The 24,807-nt window shown below is 37.9% G+C and overlaps 1 protein-coding gene across 2 annotated transcripts in view; it reads right to left on the bottom strand.

Annotated features, from left to right (window-relative positions):
• The window catches only part of LOC132827645 (myosin-10), a 149,898-nt gene that overhangs the window by 72,367 nt on the left and 52,724 nt on the right, over nt 1–24,807 (bottom strand). Inside the window, exons 4-7 of one of the 2 annotated variants that reach the window (XM_060844231.1) lie at nt 10,808–10,835; nt 5,235–5,337; nt 3,535–3,564; nt 1,498–1,518 (exon numbers count right to left, since the gene is read on the bottom strand). In XM_060844231.1, the coding sequence (XP_060700214.1) occupies nt 1,498–1,518; nt 3,535–3,564; nt 5,235–5,337; nt 10,808–10,835 (182 nt within the window). The remainder of the gene's footprint in view (nt 1–1,497; nt 1,519–3,534; nt 3,565–5,234; nt 5,338–10,807; nt 10,836–24,807) is intronic. The other variant, XM_060844232.1, reaches the window with a different exon arrangement.

The raw sequence follows: 24,807 nt of genomic DNA, 5'->3' as shown, positions 1-24,807 counted from the left end.
CATGCAAATTCCACTTGGTGATTTAGCTCACAATGTTCTGTTTGATTGGTATCATCCAGCATTGAAATCAAAAAAAAAAGTTTAGAAAAACCTTGAAATTAGATTAAAACCTTAATGTACAAATCTTAGAATAATAAATTCAAACTATGAATTTACATGTCAAACATGGGTGATGAGAAACAAAGCTCAGTCTTTGTGCAGATATTTGGGCCGTGTTCTATTCATTGGACATCAATGCCTAGGACAGTTATTATTATGGCACCAGAGCCAATATAATCAAAGCAAAGTGGCTAACATCCAAGCATAAGTTGTGCATATTCCTTATTCTCAACATCATGCAGAGAAAAAAAAAGCTATTTACTAAGCCACAAACATCTGGGATAGAAGAAAATGCAATACAAGTTAGTCTCCAATCAAACAAGCAGATTCAATAGAACAGTAACTTTTCCTTTTATTTTACTATTTGTGTAACAAGATTGGATTTAGAGTTGCACAAATTGGTAACAACCATGATTAATTATAGATCCAAAACGTAAATTAGCTTTTCAAAAGAATCAAGATAAATATTTAAATAAACAGAAAAATAAAACTATCCTTCACTGTATAATCTCAGCTTATAACATTTAGGACATCCAGATTTGCATTTTTAGATGGCAGATAAAATAGTCCAGCACTCATTCTCCAGAAGGAAGCAACTGTGACAAGTGGAAGATTAAAGAGTGTGCGAGTTGCATAAGAGTCAGAGGATAATCAGCAATTTCCTAACATGCAGCAATCACTGTTGCAATAACGTTTCTTCATATCCCTCCCCCATCCCTCCAAACAGCTATTGAAAAACATGGAAGAGAACAATTTATATTTAAAGAGCAAGATTCTGATTCTTAAACATTTTAGATTAAGAATTTCCTCATCCGATAAAGTTATAGCAAAAAAAAAAGCTCATTAACTATGCACATTTAAAACAAAAAAAAAGCAGTTACTAGAATAAAGTAGATCAAACTTGTGCAGGTTCAAAAAAAAGGCAACTGATATTGATACCAAGTAACCTGAAGATGGGATTTTAGGAAGTGTCACCATTTTGAAACTTCAAAATTTCAAGTGCTATGCTTCATGTCGAGAAGGACAGCTTTAGAAGGTATTCACATCTACATCTTCTGATACCTTGACATTAAACTTAAATTTACCCTGCCTTATTTAAGGGATGAGTATAAAATATTTTTCACTTGATGCAAGTATGCCAAAATGCCTTCTAGGGTACAGACCAGTCATTCTGTAACAAAGTTTTGCGTTGGTTTTAGCAGATAAGCAGTGAAAGATCATGCTAAGCAGAACAGGAAAGGCATAATCAAGAATTAACACTATTGTTTGTTGCAACTTCAACTGAGTGGGAGTAAAAATCCTGTCTGTTGCATACAGGAACAATAGCATCCTGTTTCTTGTGCCCAATGTGAGATATGCCATGAAATTGTTAGAGACTTAAAACTACATGCTACTCACATATAACAGTGATGTTCCACTCTGTCAATGGGCAGAAACAGATAGCATACCAAAATTAAAAGTGTTAGAGACATGACAACATGTTTAATATGACTTCCAATCTGGATCAGAAACAAAACATGCTAAAGATAAAAAGATGCTATATGCACAAGATTTAATAAAATTATAAGATATAATTTCAAAATCCTGTTCAAAGTTTCAGTAAAAAACGTATTCCTATAAAAACAAATCTAAAATAGTGACCACCTAACAGGAAGGAGTAAGCTAATATTATTCACTAATAGCTACTGATGAGTTAAAACAAATTCAAAAACAAAAGCATTACAGATTATATGTCAAGCAATGTTATTTTCTTAATACATTATTTCGGATTGATACTACTCAAAGTTCCTGAATCTCAACAGTGTTGGTTTGGACAAAAAAGTAAATTCTCTTAACAAAATCATCCCACTTCTTCACCCTCTCCCCACTTCCAAACATATTCTTTCATAACAGGAAACTAAGTAGTTTGTTATTGGACTATAAACTTTGGAGACAGACACACACTTCCAAGAACAGCGATTGTAAATCATTAACATTTGAGTGCATGACAGGACTGCAAACAAAAAATTCAAAACTGATCCCCAGGAGACAAAAGGCTCAATGAGAGGTAGGTTATAGAAACAGGTTTTAAAAAGCAAGAGTCATATGCAAGGAATTCCAGAGCCCCATAGTGCTCATAACACGGGACCAATAGTGAGGAAATGAGAACTTATGGAGATGAGGATTGAAACCAGAGGCTGGGGCTGCAAGAATGGAGGTGGTTATGTGGATGGGGCAGGTGAGAAGGGATTTGAAAGAGAATTTGATTAACTAAGCGCCAATGCGAATCAGCTAGTGCAGGGGTGAATGGTAAACAGGACTATGCCAGTTGGAATATAGGGGGAGTGTGTCTTAGATGAGTTCAAGTTTGGAGGGTGAGATGTTGTAAAAGGATAATAAGTGTATTGCACAAACATTAGAACAGTAGGTTTAAGATGTAACTAAAATTGAGATTCAGCAAAAGGCAAAAACTTATACAGCAAACCAAAGTCAACAGTCTGAACCAGATCCATCTTGGTATGAATTGTGACTTCAGGTTTTTATTGATGTGGGACAGCACTATGAATAATTCCTTGTTAAAACAGATAAGTACACTACTGCATCTTGTAACTTTCTATTATGGAAACAGGAATGCCACATTAAAATTCCCCCCCCCCCCCCCCCCAACTAAAGAGATTGGCAATTAGTTATCCTTTCCAATTAAATGCAAGGCTGCCACCCATCCCTTGCCCCTTGGCATTGAAAATACTATTTCTAGAGGGACAAGTTATCAAAGACTAAGCTCAGCATTAGCAAAAAGACAATGTATTCACAAGTAACTTCACATATACAGGCTTGTCAATAAGAACTTTCCTTCCACAGGGCAATCTTTCAAAAAAAAACTATTTGCCTTCAAAGATATATGGCAAAGAGTCCCATCAAGAGAGTTAATTCAAGATATAGCCTCTAAAATTATAGAGAGGTCATTGCACCATGGGCCAATTCTTACAGAAGTGTCCATTCAAAAATCTATACTTCAAAAGAAAGAAATAGCAGGATCATTAAAAGACAACTGCCAAAGTTTTGTCTTCTCTTTTCAAACCATAAAAGTACCAGCTTAGATAGAAATTACATAAGTATTCAATAGTCTTCAGTCCCATAATGTTTGCATATGAATAATATTCAAAGTATCATTTTTAGCAATAGTACATGGAAAATAAGGGTTTATTTACAAAAATCTGAAAAGCCATGAAAATGATAATTTTATTTCAGAATTCAGATTTTAGAAAACGATCAGAAAGTGTGCTTTTTAAAAGAAAAAAAGGTTTGCACAAAGACTCCTTTCGGAGCTTTTAAAGCAATTACAAAAAAGGAAAAGTGAAAAGGAAGTTTTTAAAATAATGGAAGTAACCATTAAACTGGAAGAGTTTGATTACATGTTGCAAAGAGTTAAACTGAACAGCATTTAACACTTGCCTGATGTTTCACTGGTTTAGGCGAAATGGGCTGCGTGGTCGCAAACAGATAAATAGTACTGTTAGGAGATACACATTAACCTCAAATATGCATAAACTTCAACAGCTGGGCACATTCCCCCAAGCTCTGCAGAGCAAGCATTGCATTGAAGCAGAAGTATTAGTTTTTGTTCATGGAATTAAACAAAACTTTTGGTGAATCAAAGAAATTATCTACCGAGATGCACAATTATGTATAGATTTTTGTAACGTCATTTAAAAATGGTACTGCAATGGCTACATTTAATATTTCCACTCTATTGCTATCTGGAATGGATATAGCAGGCTCCGCCACACTATTGTCTAATTTGCACTGAAGGTCAAATCCTAAGTAACTTCATCTTCAAAAAAAAAGACTCGGCACTTAAGATGGTTCATCACATCTCAAATGCCTCAAAATATTGAGGGCAATCAAAGCATGGAGATTTAACAGATTAGTCACAATGCAACATTTTTGTGCATATTCCAATAAAACATTCTGAAATAATTATGGTCAAGAAAGATAGCTCATGGAGACAATGTTCAGCAAGAGATTAACTTAGCACTAAGGTGAAATAGTTTTATCCCAACAGTTGTGTACACTGTAGTCAAAAGCTTACCCTATATGTGCGACTTCAATTAATTACATATGAATTTAGGAGAATGAGTTATTTTAACTGGGTAGGGGTACTTTTAGTGTTTATAGGAATTGGGTTTTATTTTAAAATGCCAAAGGAGAGGAGATTGAAGGAATGACTTCATTATAAAATAGCAAACATTTAAGCAAGAGAAACAGGGTAACAGTTTGTTGCAACATGGGGAGCTGGGAAAATGATGAGAAGAAGAATGGAAACAATGTGTTATAAAAGTGGTCTCAGGAATTTAGACTGGAATGAGAACTGCTTCAAAAAGTTTAGACATGCCATGTAATATTTTATAGGATTGCAGAAGCCTGACTACAGCTTTTAAATCATCAAAATTCCCCAGGGCAACTTTATGACTGTTTGGTTGCAACAATAATTTCAAATATTTGCTACAATAACCCATAGTGTGCCTTTTGGGACACATGCAGTGACTAAAATGTAGAAAGGAGGTTACCATAGCCTCTTGGTATTTTTGTTTTTTTAAACAAAAATGGAATGCAAAGGTCAGGGAGCACCAAAAACAAGAATTCTTTCAGTTTTCAGAACTTTAATGGCTTGCCCACTCCATAACTGTGGAACAGAGTTGTCATAGGATTTATTCTACAACTGTGCAAACTGACGTTTGGTGCATTATTTACATTGAGATATCTTTCTTGGGTTTTCAGAAAGTGTTGTCACCATACGAGGAGCACGATGATCATCAGGAAAACCAAAATTTTTAGATTCCATGAGACAAAACATACTCACATCTGAGCATAGTGCACTAGAATGCAGGTTATTTCACAAAATAGCCTTAACTGTGGTGGAATAAGTTACATTTCAAGGATATTTTTAAGCTCCAAACATAACGTATCGATGCCATGCTGTAAAGAGCAAATGCATTGCATATGGCAGCATCACACAGTAGTCAATTAGTTATATTATGCACAAGCCACATCAGCATTAAAATTATATTGCATCAAGAAATTAAAACAAATATACCTGCATCATACAATAGTGGGATTAATGCCACTAGGGTTTTTTTGAAAATTTAACTCACTGGAATATTATGGTCCTTTCGCCCTTTGTGGGAAGAAGCGACATGGGCCAGATATTGTATAACTTTCTTAGTGTTTTCTGTTTTGCCAGCACCAGATTCTCCTCTGTATTGAAAAAAGGAACAGGTGGAGAAATAAAGTTAATTTTGATTCAGTGTACATATTGCAATGTTTGCTCATTCCATACCTAGTACTAACTCCAAAAGGATTCAAACGGTCACTGATCTGACAGCATCCATCTCAACGTTTCATTCTGTCAATTAGTTTACAACACTGAGGGTTGGGGGGGGGGGGGGGGGGGGGGGGGGAAAAGAGAGAAGAGAGAGAAAGGACATTGAAGCGGAGAATCAATCTACAAGTCAGGATTTTTCAGTCACCTGGTTCTAAAGCTTTCAGGAGCATCTACCCCATACAAGGACACTGACATGGACACAAATTCTTTGGTGTACTTTACCATCACTGTTAAAAGTACCAATTTGAGATGGCTCAGGGAATCCCTGATGGATTCAACCTGCAAGTCTCCCTTGGCTTGTCTGGGAGATCATTCTGGGGTAGTCTGGAATATAAAACTTAGCAAATAAAAAGGTAATAATTTAAACTAATGGCATCAACGTTACATTATAATAGATACCTACACACCAGGCTGGATCTTAGGTTCTAAACCATTAGCAGGGTAGCAGCACCACTTCTTACCCTTAAAAGCGCTCCCCTTATTGCTGCAAACAAGCTGTCTTTATAGAGAAATTGGTATTAAATTTACAAAAACACTATATGCCCATAATCAGAAAAGGATCAGTAAAACAGCAAAAGTTTGCCGAGGAAAAGAAATTCTGACAGGTCCAAATACACTTAATTAAACTACACGCACAAAGTGAGACACCCTGATCAAGCCAGGCCAAATGGCCAATTGCCTTTGGAGAGATAAACTTCCTTTTAACAGTACATCCTAACTAGTCAAAATTATGTGGAAAGGGTCATGAGGTAACCACACTTAGCTAACATGACAAATATTGTCCTACAAAGTGGCATTCTCTTTTAAAATCTCAGATTCCCAAAATGCAAATTAAATTCATAACATTCCCAGACCCTGAGCTCCAGGGAACACCCTGCAAACATTCAATCCATGATAAGGGTACACTCCAATCAGACCACAGAATTAACCTTTCCCCCAGCTCCCATCCGGTCTCTCCCTGCGTCTCTTGAATCCTTAGGTCAGTGAAGGTAATTTACAGAAGAACGTTTTCTCTCATGTATGAACGTCTTCCAACCTCCTTACTATCTCAGTTTCGGTCTGTTGTTTTTTCCTAGCCTGTATGGGTAATGAGACATTCCCATTCCAGAACAGTCAAGGTTAGGGAGTTAAGCTCCATAAATTCAAATCTGCTCTGGTATACATGGAAGTGTATCAAGGTTGTTCTATTATATGCATATTAAATTACAAGTTATTTTCCTATTGAGTGAGTTTTGTTAAGAGTCTTCAATATAAACCAGAAATTCACAGTTATCCAATATCCAACTGTTCAGATATACACAGCTTGTCATCCCTCAAAGTCAAAAGGAAATACCCAGTCACCCATTCCTCAGGTGAGCAAACATCACCTTATTTACACTGATCCATTGACACAAAGAACAGATGTCCTTAAATTTTTCTGAACTAATAACTATGGTGGGGGGAGGCAAAGTGCTTTCTTCCATATCCTGTCACTGATGTGCAAGGCTACAAGCTATCATACTTTTGTCAAGCTAGCTTAGTTTAAACCCAAACATTGATGGAGCATTACTAGAGACCAAAGACCACTGGAACTTACTGTTATCATGATATGAATATGTAAAGTTACATGAATTGTGATTACCTGACCTAACAAAGCAGAACTAAAAAGGCAACCACTTCACCGTAAAAAAAAAGTTGAGACAGAGAACAAGACATGTCATTTTTATTTCTACCCACTCGCACCCCCCAGTGGATGGGTTCCAGAGTGTGTAGAAGATGGCTCTAGATTGAGAGGTGAGGAATTCCTTGGAGAACAGGCCAACCCAGACTGGGTATTAGGCAATTAAAAAGGAATAAATCAGCAATCTAGCTGAGAGAGGCTGCTTAGGGAAGCATCACAGTATGGAGAACCCTGCATCAAGATGGAGTGTGATGTAGGTTGATTATTCAGATTCAGGACTCTGGTCTCAAAAGAAACTAGAAGAGTAATAATGTTCCAAACAAATGACAAACTTAAGGGATAATGATGGATAGGCAATGGGAAACATTTAAAGACTACATAGAGGAACTGCAACAATTCTTCATTCCTGTCTGGCACAAAAAGGGACAGTGGTCTCACTATAGCTAAAAAAGGGTTATTTGGGATAGAATTAGTTCCCAAGAAAAAGGCAATAAATTGGCCCAAACAATGAACAGCCAAACAGAGAATTGGAGCAGTTTAGATTTCAATGAAGAGGACAAAGATTGATTAATAGGGGGAAAGAGAAGATGGAGCAAGTTGGCAGGAAATACTCAATTTGTAACAGCTTCATAAAAGAGGGAAAAAAAGGTAAGTGAAGACCAATAATTGTGTCTGTAAGGGACCTATTAACAGGAAACAAAAATGGCTGATCAGCTAAGTACACACATTGTGTCCCCTGTAAACAGGGCCTACAGGCAGTGGTGAGCCTGTGAAATCCACTGCCACAAAGTGGTTGAGTCCAAACACTGAATGCTTTCAAGGAGTTAGACATATTTCATGGGGCTTAAGAAGATAGAGGGAGAAAGCAGGAACACTTATTGAGGGAGGATTGTTAACCATGATTTCTTGAATGACAGTATGCTCAAAAAGAACCAAATAGCATATCCCCCTACCTTAATTTTGTATGTCAGAGAGACAAATTGGATTGACACCAACCAAATCTGCTACAAGCTTATTTAAACATGAAGTTAAGGCCATTTGGCCTAGTCCCACTGTCAAGTCCCATGTTCCTATGGTCATGAGATCATGAAGAACTTTGCATTTCTCTATGTGTGAACTAGTAATAAATTCCAGAACCACTGGCAAGTTCTCAACCTCTCTGGGGGTAAAAGATTTGTACAAGATGGTTGTAGTATTTCCACAAGCTAACAACTGCCAAAAAGGGAAAGCCACTGAAGATCCTAGATTCAAGCCAAGCTTTATGACCTCCCCAGCTTTGCAAGTTGAAAAAAAGGAAGATTTTCCAATTTGTTTAGCTTTTTGGCAAGCGTTTACAATCAGTTTAGTTCTGCTACAAGTTACTCAAAAGACAATAGTCTTGGCTTTCAAAAAAGTTTAAGCACAACTAAAGACCAACGCAACAAACTTCCCTTGAATGCTAGTTTCAGTGCAACATGAACTACCCTGCAAGATCAAAGATGAAGTAGTCATGACAACAAATTAAATAGATAGCTATGGCTGCTGGCATTATTATGGTGACAGAGTGCTATTAACAGGCTTGGTCACACTGATTTCATGACTATGGAGTCACCACAGCAGGAAACTCATTCTCAGGTTGGCTTTTCTGTGGTGTTCCTCAACATGACTCAACACCAGGTCACATTCTTTTCAAAAAAGGTCACTTCAGAGCTTTGGAAGTGATTTCTTGTAGATTTCTACACAGGAGGAACCGGAGATCTGACCAAAATCATGTCTAATGAAAATATGCACTATCCATTACGATCGGCATTCAAAGCCACAATTAGGGATTTCAATTCAGCGAAGACCAAATTTCAGCCATATGCCCTTGTAAGGTAATAATATTCAAATAACCTTCTCCTAAATCAAAATCAAGATCATTTACCAATTGCATTCTTTGGCAAGAACAGTCAAGCTATTTTGGTAACTTTGCAGTTTCCAAATTTAAACAAAACTAACATGCATACCTTGATAATCTGGCCAAAATAGATAAATTTTTGGATACTGGGCTTATCAAATGAATAAGAGCTTAAAATGGGGCTGTAGGATAAATCTTGAACAATTATTTTAATAATGTTCATGCAATATACTGCAATGAGTTCTTAGCTCAAACAATGCTGCTAATACTAAAATGAATCAGTATATGTTCACAATTGTCTATGACAGAGGCAACATTTAGGTAGACAAGTTTATAAATTAGTTCTTGGGCTTGGTCAACAGTAACCTTTGCTATTAAAATGCTGAACCAACCCAAATTCACAGAAGCCTCAAAATGTAAAAAGGGTGTGTTATTGACTCTCAATGCCACTGCTAACCAATTATTGAGGGATAATGGAAAGATCTTAATTGCTAGTAAACTGACAAAAAGAGAGGGACATCTGCAGCCTCGTGCATCTTCTGTTGGTAAACGAAGTATTATTCAAAATAAAAATGTACATGGAACAGGAGCCACAAAATTAATATGAAAAAGTATGAATGGTCTGAAAAATTTAGGATTAAAGGAATGAAAATTCTGAAACCATTCCAGCTGTACTCTTGGCTTCTCCAAAGAAAAATGTTTATTGTCAGAATGATCTGTAGTGCAAGAGCCCCAAACAAAATTTGCATTTTGACTGGACAGTTGAGTTCAGTTACTTGGCATCCTGTCTGTATGTTTGAAATTCCAGGACACTTACATCTGAAGCTCAAAAAGAATTGACAAATAATTAGGAATTAGAGAACATTCATTTCCAAGCTTAGATTAAGTCTTTGAAATCACATGTATGATCATATGCACATTGTTAGAATGATCAGTGACCATCTACATAAAATGGATTTCCAAAAAGGGACAAAGAACTCTAAGCTAGACAGCTCAACAAGATTTAGAAATTTTTCACTGGTCTATATCAGGCCATGGAAAGTTTTAGTCACGGAATGAGATGGTAATGGTTTTAAATACATCAGGTCTCAACTTTGTTCAGGCAGAAAAAAAAACAAACAATGCTACCAGAAAAACAAAAGACTATTTTCCTATACAAGTGGTACATTAACAGGAGAAAGGTGAGGACTGCAGATGCTGGAAAAGAACAGCAGGTCAAGCAGCATCCAAGGAGCAGGGGAATTGACATTTCGGGCATGAACCCTTCTTCAGGAATGAGGAAAGTCTCATTCCTGAAGAAGGGCTCATGCCCAAAATGTCGATTCTCCTGCTCCTTGGATGCTGCTTGACCTGCTGTACATTAACAAGTTCAATTACAAAAAAGTAAAAATAAAATGAAATGCTTAGGTTGTACAGCAATGGGTTCCCTAAAGGTGGTTACTGTCAGTTCCCTGTATGGCAGAGACTGTGGAGCACTGTTCCAATTGGCTTGCATTCCTCATTTGGAGCCAAATCAGGGCTTGGACATCACTGAATTCATAAAGATGGAATAATTTGCACCTTTTGCTGGTTAGGTCACCTATGCACATTTACAAACTTTGTGATAGTAGTTATTAATAACTACTAGGAAAATTTTAAACACTGCCAATTTGCAAAGATGGAGTAAAAATAAACTCCATATCAACAACTGAAATTCATGATATTTACCACTACTACTTTCACCAGTTACATAATATTCCGATGTTTCAGTATTAGCTGATGTGAGTTCGTAAATAAATTCATATATCCACATAAAATAGGTACTTACGTGCAAAGAATAGATTGATCTTCACGGTCTGGAAGAGACAAAAAAAAGTCAATATTCAGCTTGTTGCATTGTTTTACTTAATCTTTTCTTACTGTCAATGCCCATTATTCATAAAAAGTTTGCTCTTTCAACTTTTAGGAAAAACTAGACTCCTAAGCAAGTGTGCCACCTTTAGTCTTATAAAATACAATATACATGAGTAATAGAATAATCATTTCTACAATTCAGCTGCTGGTAGAGTTAACAAAACTAATTAACCACATTTTATCTGCATGACACTTGCATAAATGTATATGCGAAAATGGCAATTGAAAAAAAATAAGGACAAAACACTAGGACAAAAAAAAACTTAAATTCCAAGAACAAATTGCTTCACATTTTGCAAAGCAGGTATTGGCAGTTTGAGTTACACACCATTTAACAGGTGAGCATTTTGAAATGTTTCAAAGTCAAAAACGTTTCAGACAAAAGTATTAGAAAATTTCAGTTCAAAACTCCATACCGCAGCCACTAGCCTAAAAATCAACTATGACAACTGATCAAGTGGATTCAGAAAACATGACAGCCCCCAAAAATCAATAATTATTTTGCTCAAAAAAGATACCTTAGATATTGTGGTCATTGCCATTCAACATATGATTAACACTATATTCACTTAATAGATTTTAAAATACAAGTAATTGAGCAGCTAATCTATGGCAGAACTGAAAGGCTCAAAATAATGAGTGACTTTGTCAATCACAAAAGTTAGAGATTAGAAACAGTTCGTTTGATCCAACTGGCCTATGCTCCACAAAATAAAACTCCATTAGATCAACGGAATCTTTCCAATTTGCTTGATGTACTGTTTGAAGTGATTTCAGCATGATAGTGCCCATGGGAGCTAACATCAATTATTTCCCATAAAATAATCTATAGTTGTCAATATCACAAGTCAGCCAAAGTTCACTTTCCTACATTGAAGTGGTTATTACTGAAAGCAGATCACCCACTATTCAGAAGGTTTACGTATGACAATGTTCCATTTTAAACTTCACTCATCTTTTAATATTTTCTGGTTAAAGCCAGTGATGTTACTCTACCAAAATCATTGATCACGCACGATAGCAGCTAAGATGCAAAAAATGCAAAATTTTCTTAGGACACAACATGCTAGAAGTGTGTTATTTAGTAATGTCAGTGTTTCATTTCCAAATAATTTTAAATTAGATAGTTTTAGATGTTTGGCAATATTTCTAAAGAAAAGTACTTCAGATAAACCCTTATCATCAAGACTCAATTTCCAACTTCAAATTTGTTGAATCATCGTTTTAGGTATCAATTTAAATTGCAGAGAGTTGAGGGAGAAGTAACAGCTTTGACAGAAAGATATTCCCATTGCAGAAAAACACTGATTTCAGGCACTTGAAATGGAGGGCCTATTAAGGGAGTTCAAAGTGTGAACCACAAAATGAAAAGCTCCATAAAAGCGGTTCTAAACATCTGTAATGTACCCACACCTTAAACTAAATTGGTATATACATATGCACTCTTTACCCACCTCTGCACTTCCAGAAGTGCTGCAACTGCTCTTCACACCCCCTCATACACCATTTTCCCCATTGTTAGTTTTCCTTAAACCAACTGCACACCCCAAAGTTGCTCAGAAGCTGAGAAAAGCAAATCTATGCACCCCTTGGTCATTCACCAATTTGCATAAGTTTCAGGGAAGGTGGAGAATGGTTAGCATGGGTCAGGGTCAATTATGGACATGATCAAGTTCTTGCTTATTTTTGAAAGGCTTTGAGATCCTTCAAATTAATCTTATCCATCCACTGTGTTTTGCTTCAATGAAAAATTCTGGAAACACTCAAGGGTCATCAGACAAACCGATAGCACCTAGAGGCACACCACTCAGCTGTATAGAGCCAGCCTGCACATGTTGAAAGGATGATGCAGTGATGAGAAGTAACTTGGAAGGACAGGACAGGGAATAACGTGTTCAGAAGAGATAGGAAAGTAGGGGGACACCACAGCAGTGTTGGTTTAAGAATCTCAGCAGTGGAGAAAAAGGAATGTCTCTGAAAGGGATTTAAGGACAAAAATCAAGCAAAGGACAAAAAAAATGTTGCAATTACATTACTCTGTATCACCTGCAGAGCAAGTACCAGTGGAACAGTGAAAACTAGAAATTAGAGTGACAAGTGGAGACTAACTTCCTGCATATAGCCCAGGACAGTGATAGCTTTTAGAGTGGAGAGAGGCACATGTTCCTAGATTATGTTCAGGAAGATTTCCCATAGCAGTTTGTGTCCAATCCAACTAGAAAGAGAATGAACTGGTGGACCTAACTGCTAGTAAAGTAGATCAGGGGAGGGGGGGCTCCGAAAATGTTAAGAAAGTCAACAGGTAAACGAAGAAGAAAAAAAGTGTCACCAGAATGGGTCCAAATTGTCGAAGTCTTTGATAGCCCATCAAAACATAAGGTTGACAATGCACTGGGACTGGATGTGATGTATCCAAAAGAACATTGAAGGGAAAGAAGGGAGAAATTGTACAGGCAGTGGACGAAACTTTTCAGTCTTCACTCAGCTTCACAAAAAAAAGGTGCCAGAGGACTGGAGACATTACATCCTGGTTCCAAATAGATTGCGAAGATAAGCCCAGCAATTAGACTGGTCAGTTTAACTTCAGTGTTGGGGAAGCTTCTGGAAGTAGTTATTTGGACATGAGTGTCTGTGAAGATCAGATAGGTTGCTTTGAAAGAGCCAACGTGGATTTACAAAAAAAAAGGGGAAATTTGTTTGACTTAATTCTTGAAGAGCTAACAGAAAAAGGTCAATTTAGGGTAATGCTATTCATGTGGTATACAGGACTTGCAAAGAAAGTGTTCAATACAGTGATAGATTTGAGAAGTTATATCTCAGAATGAAAAGCAGTAACAAAGTATAAAATTAGCTGAGCATCAGGACAACAAAAAAGGTGTCAATGCTTGTTTTCCCCCTGGTTCTTGGAGTTTCTCCCAGAGTTGGCACTGTGACTCATTTAACAGATTAATATTCTAGATCTTGATGTGCAGATATGAAGTGTGGGAATAAACTTGTTAGGAATTCAGATTGGAGGAGTGGGACTGCTCTGCATAGCCTTTGTCCCTTCTAACAGGGGACCTGATAGAAGGTGAGCGAGAAAAGATGGAGAAACAATTCCACATGAGGAGTGATTCAGCTCAGGAATGCACTGTCTGGAAGGGAGGCTGAATGCAAGTCAGCTGAGGCATTCAAGGAGACATTGGATGATTGGAAGCAGTGTATAGGGGTAGGTGGGAAAGGTAGGCAAGTAGTCTTAAGTTCGTAATGCTCTGTAGGTGAACGGGCACAAGATAAAATTGGTTGAATGGTCTCCTAAACAAATCCTGTAATTCTGTAGCAGCAGTGGCAAGAGTGTGAAAGAATGCTTAAAAGTATTCCTAAAAAAGGTCTCTGGTTGAAAACATTAACAATCTCCACTGATGCTGCCTAACCTGCTGTGTATTTCCAGCATCCATGATATTCTCAGAAGTCAGATGCACAACCAGCACATTTCTATTCTACTGTAGATTTAAGAAACATTAATACATCAAGAATTATCCACTGAGTTTAAAAATGACATGTTCACAAAAACCCAGGTTTTAATTTTTTGTCCAGTTGCCCATTCTATGCTTCAAACGGAACTTCTGAATAAAGCTTTAAGTACATGCTGAAGAGCAGACTAGTGACCGGAATTGTATCAGGGTTTAGGTCAGCAAGTAGTCAGAATCTTACAGAATATTAGCTGACTCAGCCCCTTTATACAAAAAAAACTCAATCGAGGAGGCAAAAATCCTATTTTGTAAACAGATTTTAGAAACAACTTCCCCATAAGCAGCTCCAGGAAAACTACGCACAAGAAAAATTGAATCAATTCGCACTAGAGCTCAAATGGTTATGCAACAAGCTATAAGTGGTTGCTAACTCACTTCTAAATCAGTTTAAATTCAGTTAATCATTTGGATCACCAAAATAAAAGTCAGAGGTGAACGGAGATTATACTGCATCAAGGCTGTAACTCTGGAGTCAATTGTCAACACTTTCTTTCATAAAGGAAACCACAGGTCTGAAATATTCAAATTAAACAAGAGTATGTAAACAATGTTAAATTCCATTGTGGATTTAGCTGTTCTAAAGATGCTCATACATGGCAGATTCTATAAGAAATTGTAAAACAAAATGTTGTTACACAGCATAAATTGGAAGCTGCAAAATCCAGTAGGATTCAAGTGCTTTCGCACTTTGTCATGTGCATGGTTTTTGAACATAGTTCAAAAACGGTGTATATGAAGAAAACTGGGAAAGCACTTGAATTGGCTCAGTTGTTTCCCTCTTAACTGGTGAAGGATAACACTTGTATAACAGCTGTCAACTAAAATATCTTCCAATTTAAAATTTACAAGGTGCAAGTGACAACAAGGAAACATTCACTTTTTGGAAAAGACTTATTATGACCCCATTCCATCCCAAACACTGAAGACTGAGAAAGTTCATCTTGTTCTATTTCTTTCAATCCATTCACTGAGCATCACTGGCTGGGCAAGCAACTATTGCCCATCACAAGTTGCTATTAAAGGGTGGTAGCAAGCTACTGCCTTGAAACAGTCCAAAAACCATTAGGTAGATCCACAATGCCCTTAGGAAGAGAATTCCAGGATTGTGACAGTGAAGGGACAGCGAGTGGTTTTGAGGAGAACTTGCACATGGTGGTGCTCACATGTATCTACTATCCTTTACCTTCTCAAAGTGCTTTTGGTTCGGAAAATGCTTTTTTCAGGGGCAGAATTTTTACAGGGCAACTCGCAGATAATACACAGACTGCTGCTACTGACTGGTGGTGGTGGTGATGAAGGATGTTTGGAGAGGTGGTGCCAGTCAACTGGGCTACTTTGTCAGAGATGGTGTCAAGCTTAGGGTTGTTGGAGCAGCACCCATGCAGGCAAATGTGGAGTATTACATCACACCCCACTTGTGCGTTGTAGATGGTGGACATGCTTCAAGAAATCAAGAGGGGAGTTATTCCTTGCCTCGGGCCTGCTCTTGTAGAGAATGATGTAGCAAGTCCAGCTGGTCAACGTTACTCAGATGTTCTTAGTGGGGGAATTCAGTGATGATAACACCATTGAATATTCATGGTCATTGTCTGGAATTTGTGTGGGGTGAATGCAAGTTGCCACTTAGACCAAACCAGGATACTTTCTGGATCTTGGTGTTTGGACTGCATGGTGATTATGCAATCAATGGCAGACATCTTCACTTCAGATTTAAAAAAGGTCAAAGAAGGTAAGTGATTAAACAGCTGAAGCTGGTTGGGCCTAGGATACTACCCAGAGGAACGCCTGCAGTAATGTCTTGAAGCTGAGAGAACTGACCAACAACCATCTTGAATGCCAGATTTGATTCCAACTAGTGGTTGCTTGCTCCTGCTACCCATTGATAGCACACGGTCAAATGGGTTTTGATGTCAAGGGTATTATTTTCATCTCACTTGTGGAATTTAGCTCTTGTCCACATCTGAACCAAGACTGTAATGAGGTCAGGAGCTGAGTGACCCTGGCAGTGTACACAATCTAGGCAATGATCAGATGACTGATCAGATGCTACTCAATAGCACTATGACACTTTGCATCACTTTACTGATGAGTAGACATGGGCAGTATCTGGCCCAATTTGATTTGTCCTGCCATGTGTGCAGGACATTACCTGACAATTTGGAAAGTTGCCCCATTAATGCCAGTGTTGCATCTGAACTAAAACAAGAAAAAGTTAGTCTGGGGGGAGCAGCAAGCTCTAGAGCACAAGTCTTCAGTACTATTGATGAAATGTCACCAGGATTGATAGCTTTAGTATCTGGTGCTTCTAACCATTTCTCAATATCGTGCAGAGTGAATTGAACTGGCTGAAAACTTCAGATCCTGGGAACCACCGGAGGCAGAACCATTTTTTGGTGAGAATTCTTCAGGTTTTCCTTTTGCTATTTATTGGGTTGGGAACATTCTTGAAATCTCCTCCAGTGAGGTTTAATTATCCACCACCATTCATGACTGGATGTGGCAGGGCTGCTTAAATGTGACCCATTGGTTGTGGGATCACTTAGCTCCATTTATCACTTACGCTGTTTGGCATACAAGTAGTCCTGTTTGGTAGCTTTACCAGATTGGCAGCTCATTCTTAGGAATGTTTGGCATTGTTCCTGCACTTTGCCATCAAGTCTGGCTCAATGGAATGCTCAAAAAGGGGATTTGCCAAGCCATGATGCTGCAGATTGTGCTGGAGTACAATTACTGGTGATATTTACATAATAAATTGAAAATATCAAGTGAATAAAAAAATGCATTTGTACAGCACATTACAGTGCAGTAATTGTGTACTGTGAAACTGTACCAAGTGGAGTTGGGAAATCACTATTTGTCCATGTTACAGAATTTTTGGCTGCTATACATAACTTCAGGGTAATTGTTTTCACACAAAAATAGTGGATGATTAGAGTCCCAAAAAAGGAGGAAGGCATAGAATAGACTAGACAAATTTCTGGGATGGGCTGAAAAACAAAAATTAACCAAAAAAAAAGTAGTGCACTTTCAAATGGCACTGGATTTAGTGTACAGAAGTGATCTGGGTCCAAAACAAAGTTTTATCTTTGCAAACAAATTGGGAGGGGTTTTCCAAAGCAAATTAGATACAAACTAAAACAATTGGATCTGAGTAAGTTGAGAATTATTCAGTTATTTTAAATGGAACTTAATATCAAAAATGCAAGTTAATAAGACCAGGAAAGTTTTTTAAAAATTGCCTCATACAAGCCATTGTTCACAGCCAACCTTCAAAAGATACATCTTTACCTGGAATACTAGCAGGGCAGATACATTAACTACCTCATAATAGATTAACCAAGCAGACAAAATGCAAAAAAATGGGTATTTATAAAGGACATTACTAAATGACATTTATATATTGGGGGTTCACTTTAAGAACCTTAAGTGAGCATAATAGAAAGAACTCCAATTCAAACCCAGTCACTCAACTGATTTGATTTTAATCAGGAGGATTATGGGGACGTAACAACTAGCCTCAGATCATCTATACTGAATGCATTCCTGGCAATTAGACAAGTTTTGTTCTGATACCCTCAAACAATATACTCACATTCTAGACATGATGAATTTCTTTAAAATAACAGCAGAATAATGTGGTCATTATCCCAACAGATCCACCTCCCCAATGATAGAGCATACTAACCATTAGCATTGCACTAAATCACAAGCATTAGTGTGGGTAGCGGGTCAGTGTGGACTTATTGGGCTGAAGGGCCTGTTTTCACACTAATCTAAAAAAAAAGCACTATACTTGCTGCAAAGTATATTTCCTACTAATGTCCAAGAATAAATATTAGCCCAAGAAACGGCTAGTGTAAAATACATTAGTCAATAGACAAAAACAGATGCTCAACTGGTCTCTTATGCCAGTAATATTGGATACTCAGGAAAATCTGTTCTATTTTCCTGATGCTTAGTCAACACTTCTGCAACTGTACTGTCCAGGCACCAGTCAATTCATGGAGTGGTCTACAACTTCCTGTACTTGGTTGCAATGATTTCATCCAAATCAAGAGCACTTCAGAAAAATTCAGACCAGATCCGGAATCAGTGCTGTGCAGCAGCATAATACTTTAAGCAGTACATTACTCCCATTAAAAACCACAGGCATTTCTTATCTCCAAATCACTTTTTTTCAGCACAAACCCTCACATAGCTGAGCAAGCTCATACCATTTACATTCAGGAACATAAAAAAGTGTCAGAAGAGATAGATGCTTAAAATAGCAAGTTAGTAAATAAAATAAAGGAGTCTGGCACAACATGATCCATGCACACATTAGCATTTGTGCCCTTTGAACTGGAGGCAATCAATCGTGTACTCTTCCACTAACCCTATCCCAAGAGCCCTCTACCTCAAGTCAGAACACGCCCAGCTTTCTGCATGGATGCATGGTTTCAATTATGAATAAACTGGCTTTCATTCCTGCAGCAAAGGCCAGCATTTCAACAAGTGCCCACACAAGAGAAGTGCTACATTTGACACAGCTTAATACTCAATCTGTACATTACACATTCCAAAAAGTATTCCGCAAGAATTTAAAAAAAAACACTTTTCCTGAACAAGGCCAAGAAACTAGACTGAACTGTTTGGTATATTCACTAATTCAAACAAAAGTTTGATTCACAAATGCATTCAGTTGAACCAAGCTTAGATCGTGGCCGTTAAACTATATGCAAATTTCTAGTCTATTATTGTCAATAAGGCCTATACTAGATAATGTCTCCAGTTCAGAATAAAAAAAAGTGGACGCCTCTGTGTCTATGACAGGAGATTACTGTTGCTGGCGTGGAGGAATCTAACCGATTGTTAAGCTGAGTTGGTATGCTTTGGAGGAAAGCCCATATTGCAACAGGCACAAAACTGAAAGTGGAAGGAATCCTAATTGAAGGATGTGAAAGGACACTCAATGGCACTGCACCTGTGATCGACGTATGAAAACCCAACCACATGACTTGCTGTATTAGGGAGAAAAGCTGGCCCATGGAGGTGGTTAGTGGCAGTCATTGGCAACAGCACAGCTAGGGAGCTAGAACTCCCCAAATATGGACTCTCACGCAGCCTGGCAAATATTTAAGCAACTTTTATAACAATGATTTAGTAGCGGTGTTGAGAACGTTCTCTGGGGCAGTGTGACCTGCAGCCCAATTACCTGATAACTCTTGCAAACAGCAGCATCAAGTGTGCCTCCATCGGAGTTGGAGCTGCTGTCAATAATGATAAGAGGCTAAACCATCAAGAGCAGCTGAAAATCACTCCTGAGTCCAAAGGATTTTATCATCTCAATCAGTGAAATCAAAGTAGACTGCTTATTCTGTTTGTAAGGTTTGTGGTTTCTGCCATTTAATGGGCAGGATGCAGCTTATTCGACAAGCTGCCTGTTAATTCATGCTTAACTCAGGAATTGCAGATGTTAGTTAATACTCTGCTTTGCACTTTTTGCTTTGTTAATTTTTGTACAGTAAATCTGATGGCTTAAAACTCTGGAATTTTGTGGCTTTATTCTTTTAGCAATTAACTGGGATTTCAAATTGCATCCGCTCTAACTGCTCCTTAACTAAATTAGAACACTAGTTGTGTAGTATGAACAAAGGGCTTTACAATGAAATGCACAAGAGATGAACAGTATTGTGATCACTTGTAAACACCATTCCTATCTTTTAGGCAACCTGGTTCATATATTTGGGGCAAGGACAACTCCAAACCAAACAGGCTCTGCTGGTTAAGAATGCAAGGTTTGATAGAAAAAAATCTTTAATGCAAAATGAAGTGAACATATGACTGCCTTCCAGTTCCACCCAGCCTAAAAGCAAATGTGATCAAGGAACAAGAGTGCTACTGAAAAACATGTACCAGGTTAACCAAGTCAGGGCAGTTAGCTTTGCCAAGGAAACTAGGCAGTTCTTTTAAGACAATGTAGGTGGCAAGACATTCACTGCTCAAAGGATTGGAACTCTGATTTGTCTGCAAGCCCATGGGAATAAGTCATTGGAGTGACTAGAGCTGAAGGATAGTTGCACATTTTCAAGAAACAAAAACTCTATTGTTTGGACATCATGAAAATCAACAAGATGGTCAGAAATGTGCCTGACAGGAGTATTGCTGGACTGACTCCTGTAGAAACTAAATTCTGCAGAGAGCTCATTCATGTTTAACACAGCTTGAGTTTCAAAGAATGTTAAAATATGAAAAGGAAACTTTTCTGAAGGGGTGTTCATTTGGTCAGAGGTTTCCAACAGGTGTGCCACCGCAAGGTGAAAATTCCTTACAAATTTTGCAAGGAACAGGTGTCGTTTATGTAGCCTTCCGATACGGTGATTTGGTACTGCACGAAGATGAAAAATACATGTTGCAGCTTGCTTGTACAAGTGCACAACCATTTGGTCCAAGCATCAAGGACTGCATCTCTGGGAGAAGGAATTGACATACACAGCAAAACAACACTACAACTGTTGAAATGGTCCAGTTATACCTTTTTCCACATTAGCACAGATTTTTAAAAAAGTAAATATTTTGTAATTTTTAACTATAGAATCCGTTCGAAGATTTTAGATTGAGGAAGAAATAGATAAGTTTGTCAAGAGGCAATTTCTCTGCTAATTTAGTCAGTCAATAAAAATATCAACTCCAAAAAAACCAAACCTGTTCAGAGACAGCATGGGGTAGATCTGGCCTTTGGATTTCCTTGGACAGAGCCACTTGTCCATTACCTAAATCTTATCTGCAGAAGTAAACTGACAAACATTGCAGTAGCTACGAAGGTAGTTAAGATGTTAACTATAGCAGAAACATCTATCACTTGCTAACAAACAAATTCAATATTTCAAGAGTTTGAGATCACAAGACATCAGGCACACCCAGAGGGAATGAGAGACTGTTGGATATAGCTTGGAGGAGATAGTTACTTGATGGCTTAGTTGGACTGTTACTGTTACTCAAACCTTGATCATGCCTGCGTCGTTTTAAAACAAAATGGTATGTTGGAAGCTGATGCTGTAAAACAGATTTACAAAATTCCACTGAGAGAAATGGTGGTGAACTAACGTCAGCTGATTGAGGTGTTACAAGAGCTATTAGTGGAAAATTTGCTTTGCAAGTGAAGAGTCCACCAAAAACAGACACTGCCAGCTGTTGGCCAATATTTGGTCAATTGATGAGAACTCCATTCAGCAGGATTGTTTCCTTTGCAATTTACTGTTTTGCTGATTCATTGCTCATGAATTAGATAGAAATGGTCGACTTGAGCAGATTTTGAAAACGTCTGTGCTCTATTTTTGCTGCTGGATTGGAAATATAGTGACACTTTTGATTCCCCTTTAGCTTATGCTATGCATTATGCTGCAAACCACCTAGTAAGGTTGCAACCAAAGTAATGTGGTATCTCAGCATGCAATTCAACTGAGAGTGGGTGTGCCAGTTAAGTGTACCTTAAACACTAGTAATAAGTACCACTGATGGCTAACCAATGGGGAAAGAGTTTATTACAGTACAAATCTAAAAACCCAAAATCTGTTACATACCCCATCAGCTGATGCTTGGAAATTCAATTCCATTTTTTAAAGTCACTCAAGATATTGTAACAAAGTAAAATTTTGAAGTTTCCCATTCTTAGTATCACTTTTCTTTATTAAAGTTGCATTTAAGTGAATAACAGAAACCAGGTTATAGTCCAACAGGTTTAATTGGAAGCACACTAGCCTTTGGAGCGTCGATCCTTCATCAAGTGGCTGTGCACCCCTGATGAAGGAGCAGCGCTCTGAAAGCTAGAGAGATTCCAATTAAACCTGTTGGACTATAAACTGGTGTGGTGTGATTTTTAAACTTTGTACACCCCAGTCCAAAATCAAGAACAGAAACTAGTGCAAAAAAAATGTGTTCTAGGAAGTGTTACAAGCTACACAATCTGTAAACTTCGGAAAAAAAAAGGCACATTGACCTTTTGTCTGAATCAATTAAATCTCAAGTATCAACAGCAAATAAATGCTGGAAGCACTCGGGGTAGACAGACAGAAACCAACACCTTACAAATGCCTAAACTGGAAAGTTAACTCTAGCACTCTCCAGGAGCATTTCCAGCACTCTGCTTTTAATTTCACATTTCCAGCATTTGACATATTTTCATATTTAGCTGAACAAAAGGGGGTTATTTGGCACTTCAAACTCTGCAGACCATTAAGATTGATCAATCAGGCCATCAATTAGCCTTCTACCAAAGTGGGAACACAAAGCAGCAACACCAGTCTCATATGAAAGAGCTATTCCAAATATCTTCATGTTTACCGGAATGTCTTTACTGTTTCAGGTTGATGCAATAGGCAGGAAACATGTCCAGCTGGTTTGTCTGAATCTAAAGCACATTCCTAAAGTGTTCCTGGTGTGTTCAATTTAACTTCATGGCAAAAACCTTCATTTTGCACTAGCCACAAATTCTCAGATTGGTTTTTTTTTGTCCAATGACTCCGTGCTTGGTGGTATCCTGTAACCAGACCTTTGTTGCAGCAGCTTTTTTAAAAAAGTCAAATCTGATTATTTTGGAAAGTCAGAATCAAGAGAAAAAGTAACAGGGGAAATTATGCTCAGTCTTAAAAAAATGTACCCATCCAAGTCAAATAGTGGAACGAAGCCTGACATACATTATCTAGATTGGACACACATCAATTGCCGTACAAAACTGGAAAGTAAATCATTTGGCTCCTTCACCCTGCTGCTTCAATAGAATTGTAGCTGACCAGTGTTTTGATTTCTACCTCAAATTGTAAAGACCATATCTTTATTTTCCTGTATTTTGAAATGAAAAAGGACTACTTTGAAAAACCAAATGGTTTGTGGAAGTGATGGTTGCATTTTAAGTGTCTTGGTGCTGTTATACAGTTTGTTCAACCAGAAAAGGGACAAACTTGTTACTAGGGAAATTTACAAGGAGAGGTTTGGGCAGCCACAAGAGCTGATTGCTCCATGGAGTGGGGAGCAGTTGTCAATGACAAAGGCAGGCAGAGAGAGGGGGAAAACGTGACTGCTCGGGGAAGTTTTAAGTGGCATAGAATTTTAACCATTAGAGTTTATAGAATCCTTACGGTGTGGAAGCAGGCCATTTGATCCATCAAATCCACACTGACCCCCCTAAACAACATCCCACCCAAACCCATCCCCTACTCTGTAACCCAGCATTTCCCATGGCTAACCCACCTCGCCATCATAACCCTGGACACTATGGGCAATTTACTATGGCCGATCTACTTAGCCTGCATGTCTTTGGACTGTGGGAGGAAACCCATGCAGACACAGAACGTGCAAACTCCACACAGATGGTCAATGTTGGAACTGAACACAGGTCCCTGGCACTGAGGCAGCGCTAACCACCAAGCCACCCCTACTTTTAAAAATTTAAAAAAGTCAACTTTGGATAACTCTGGGAAGAGCAGGGCTTCGTTTCCAGTGCACTACCCGGTGAACTGTGACAGAATATTCTGCTGTCATATTGAACTCCATTGTTAAGCTTTTCCCCACAGATGCTGCCAAAACTGGAGTTTATCCTGCGCTTTACTTTAAAGGTTTCAGGGTGTGACTTTCCATTTTATAAAAAGTTCAGACATTGTTAATATGAGAAACCTAGCTGAAAGTTACAAATAAAAAAAATGAATAAAGAGCAGATACGAATCGCAACCTGCTAGGAGCATTTAATTTGACCTAATAGAGAGGTGCAGTTGTGGGAAGCCTGCCAAGCTTTACAAAGCATTTTGACAATATACAAAATAAACATCAAATGGGAACAAAACCAGAGATACACCAGCATGCAATTAGAGCACAAATTCTGTTCTTTTAGAAAAGGAACATAACCATTACACTGTGCATCTTTATTCAGTGATTGTGGGTGAATAATTACACCAAGGCAGCATTAAAAATTCCAGAAAGTGACCAGATCACAGTTAATTCTTTAGACAAATGTACCTTGTTGCACACCAATCTGGTTGTGCACAATGATTTTATTTCTAGAAAAAAAATTCCAAACTAATCCATAATTGCTTTAAGATGGAGGCTTCCAAGTTAAGCTTCTGGCATTTTAATGAATGAAGAGAATCTATTCTCTTGAACGTTTTCCACATGGTAGGCAACCAGCTGTGGGTCAGCAAAAAAAAAATCACTTCCAAAGCTCCTAATTCTTTGGTCAAAAAGCTGCCCTTAAAATTTAAGTGATGAAATCTTCACACTGTTGTAGATGTGCAGAAGCTGTCATAGGCCATAGTCTCTTTTCCTCCTTCAGAATACAATACCTCTGAATCATTCCAGGCATTATATGGACATGCAATTACAGAATAAAGACAGACTGGTAGGAGCTTTAAATATTTATTTTATCAGTCAG

Source organism: Hemiscyllium ocellatum, chromosome 25 (assembly GCF_020745735.1).
Source record: "Hemiscyllium ocellatum isolate sHemOce1 chromosome 25, sHemOce1.pat.X.cur, whole genome shotgun sequence".
NCBI classification, from domain to species: Eukaryota; Metazoa; Chordata; class Chondrichthyes; order Orectolobiformes; family Hemiscylliidae; genus Hemiscyllium; species Hemiscyllium ocellatum.
Note: the sequence above shows the minus strand (reverse complement) of the source record. Positions and strands in the feature narration are given on the sequence as shown.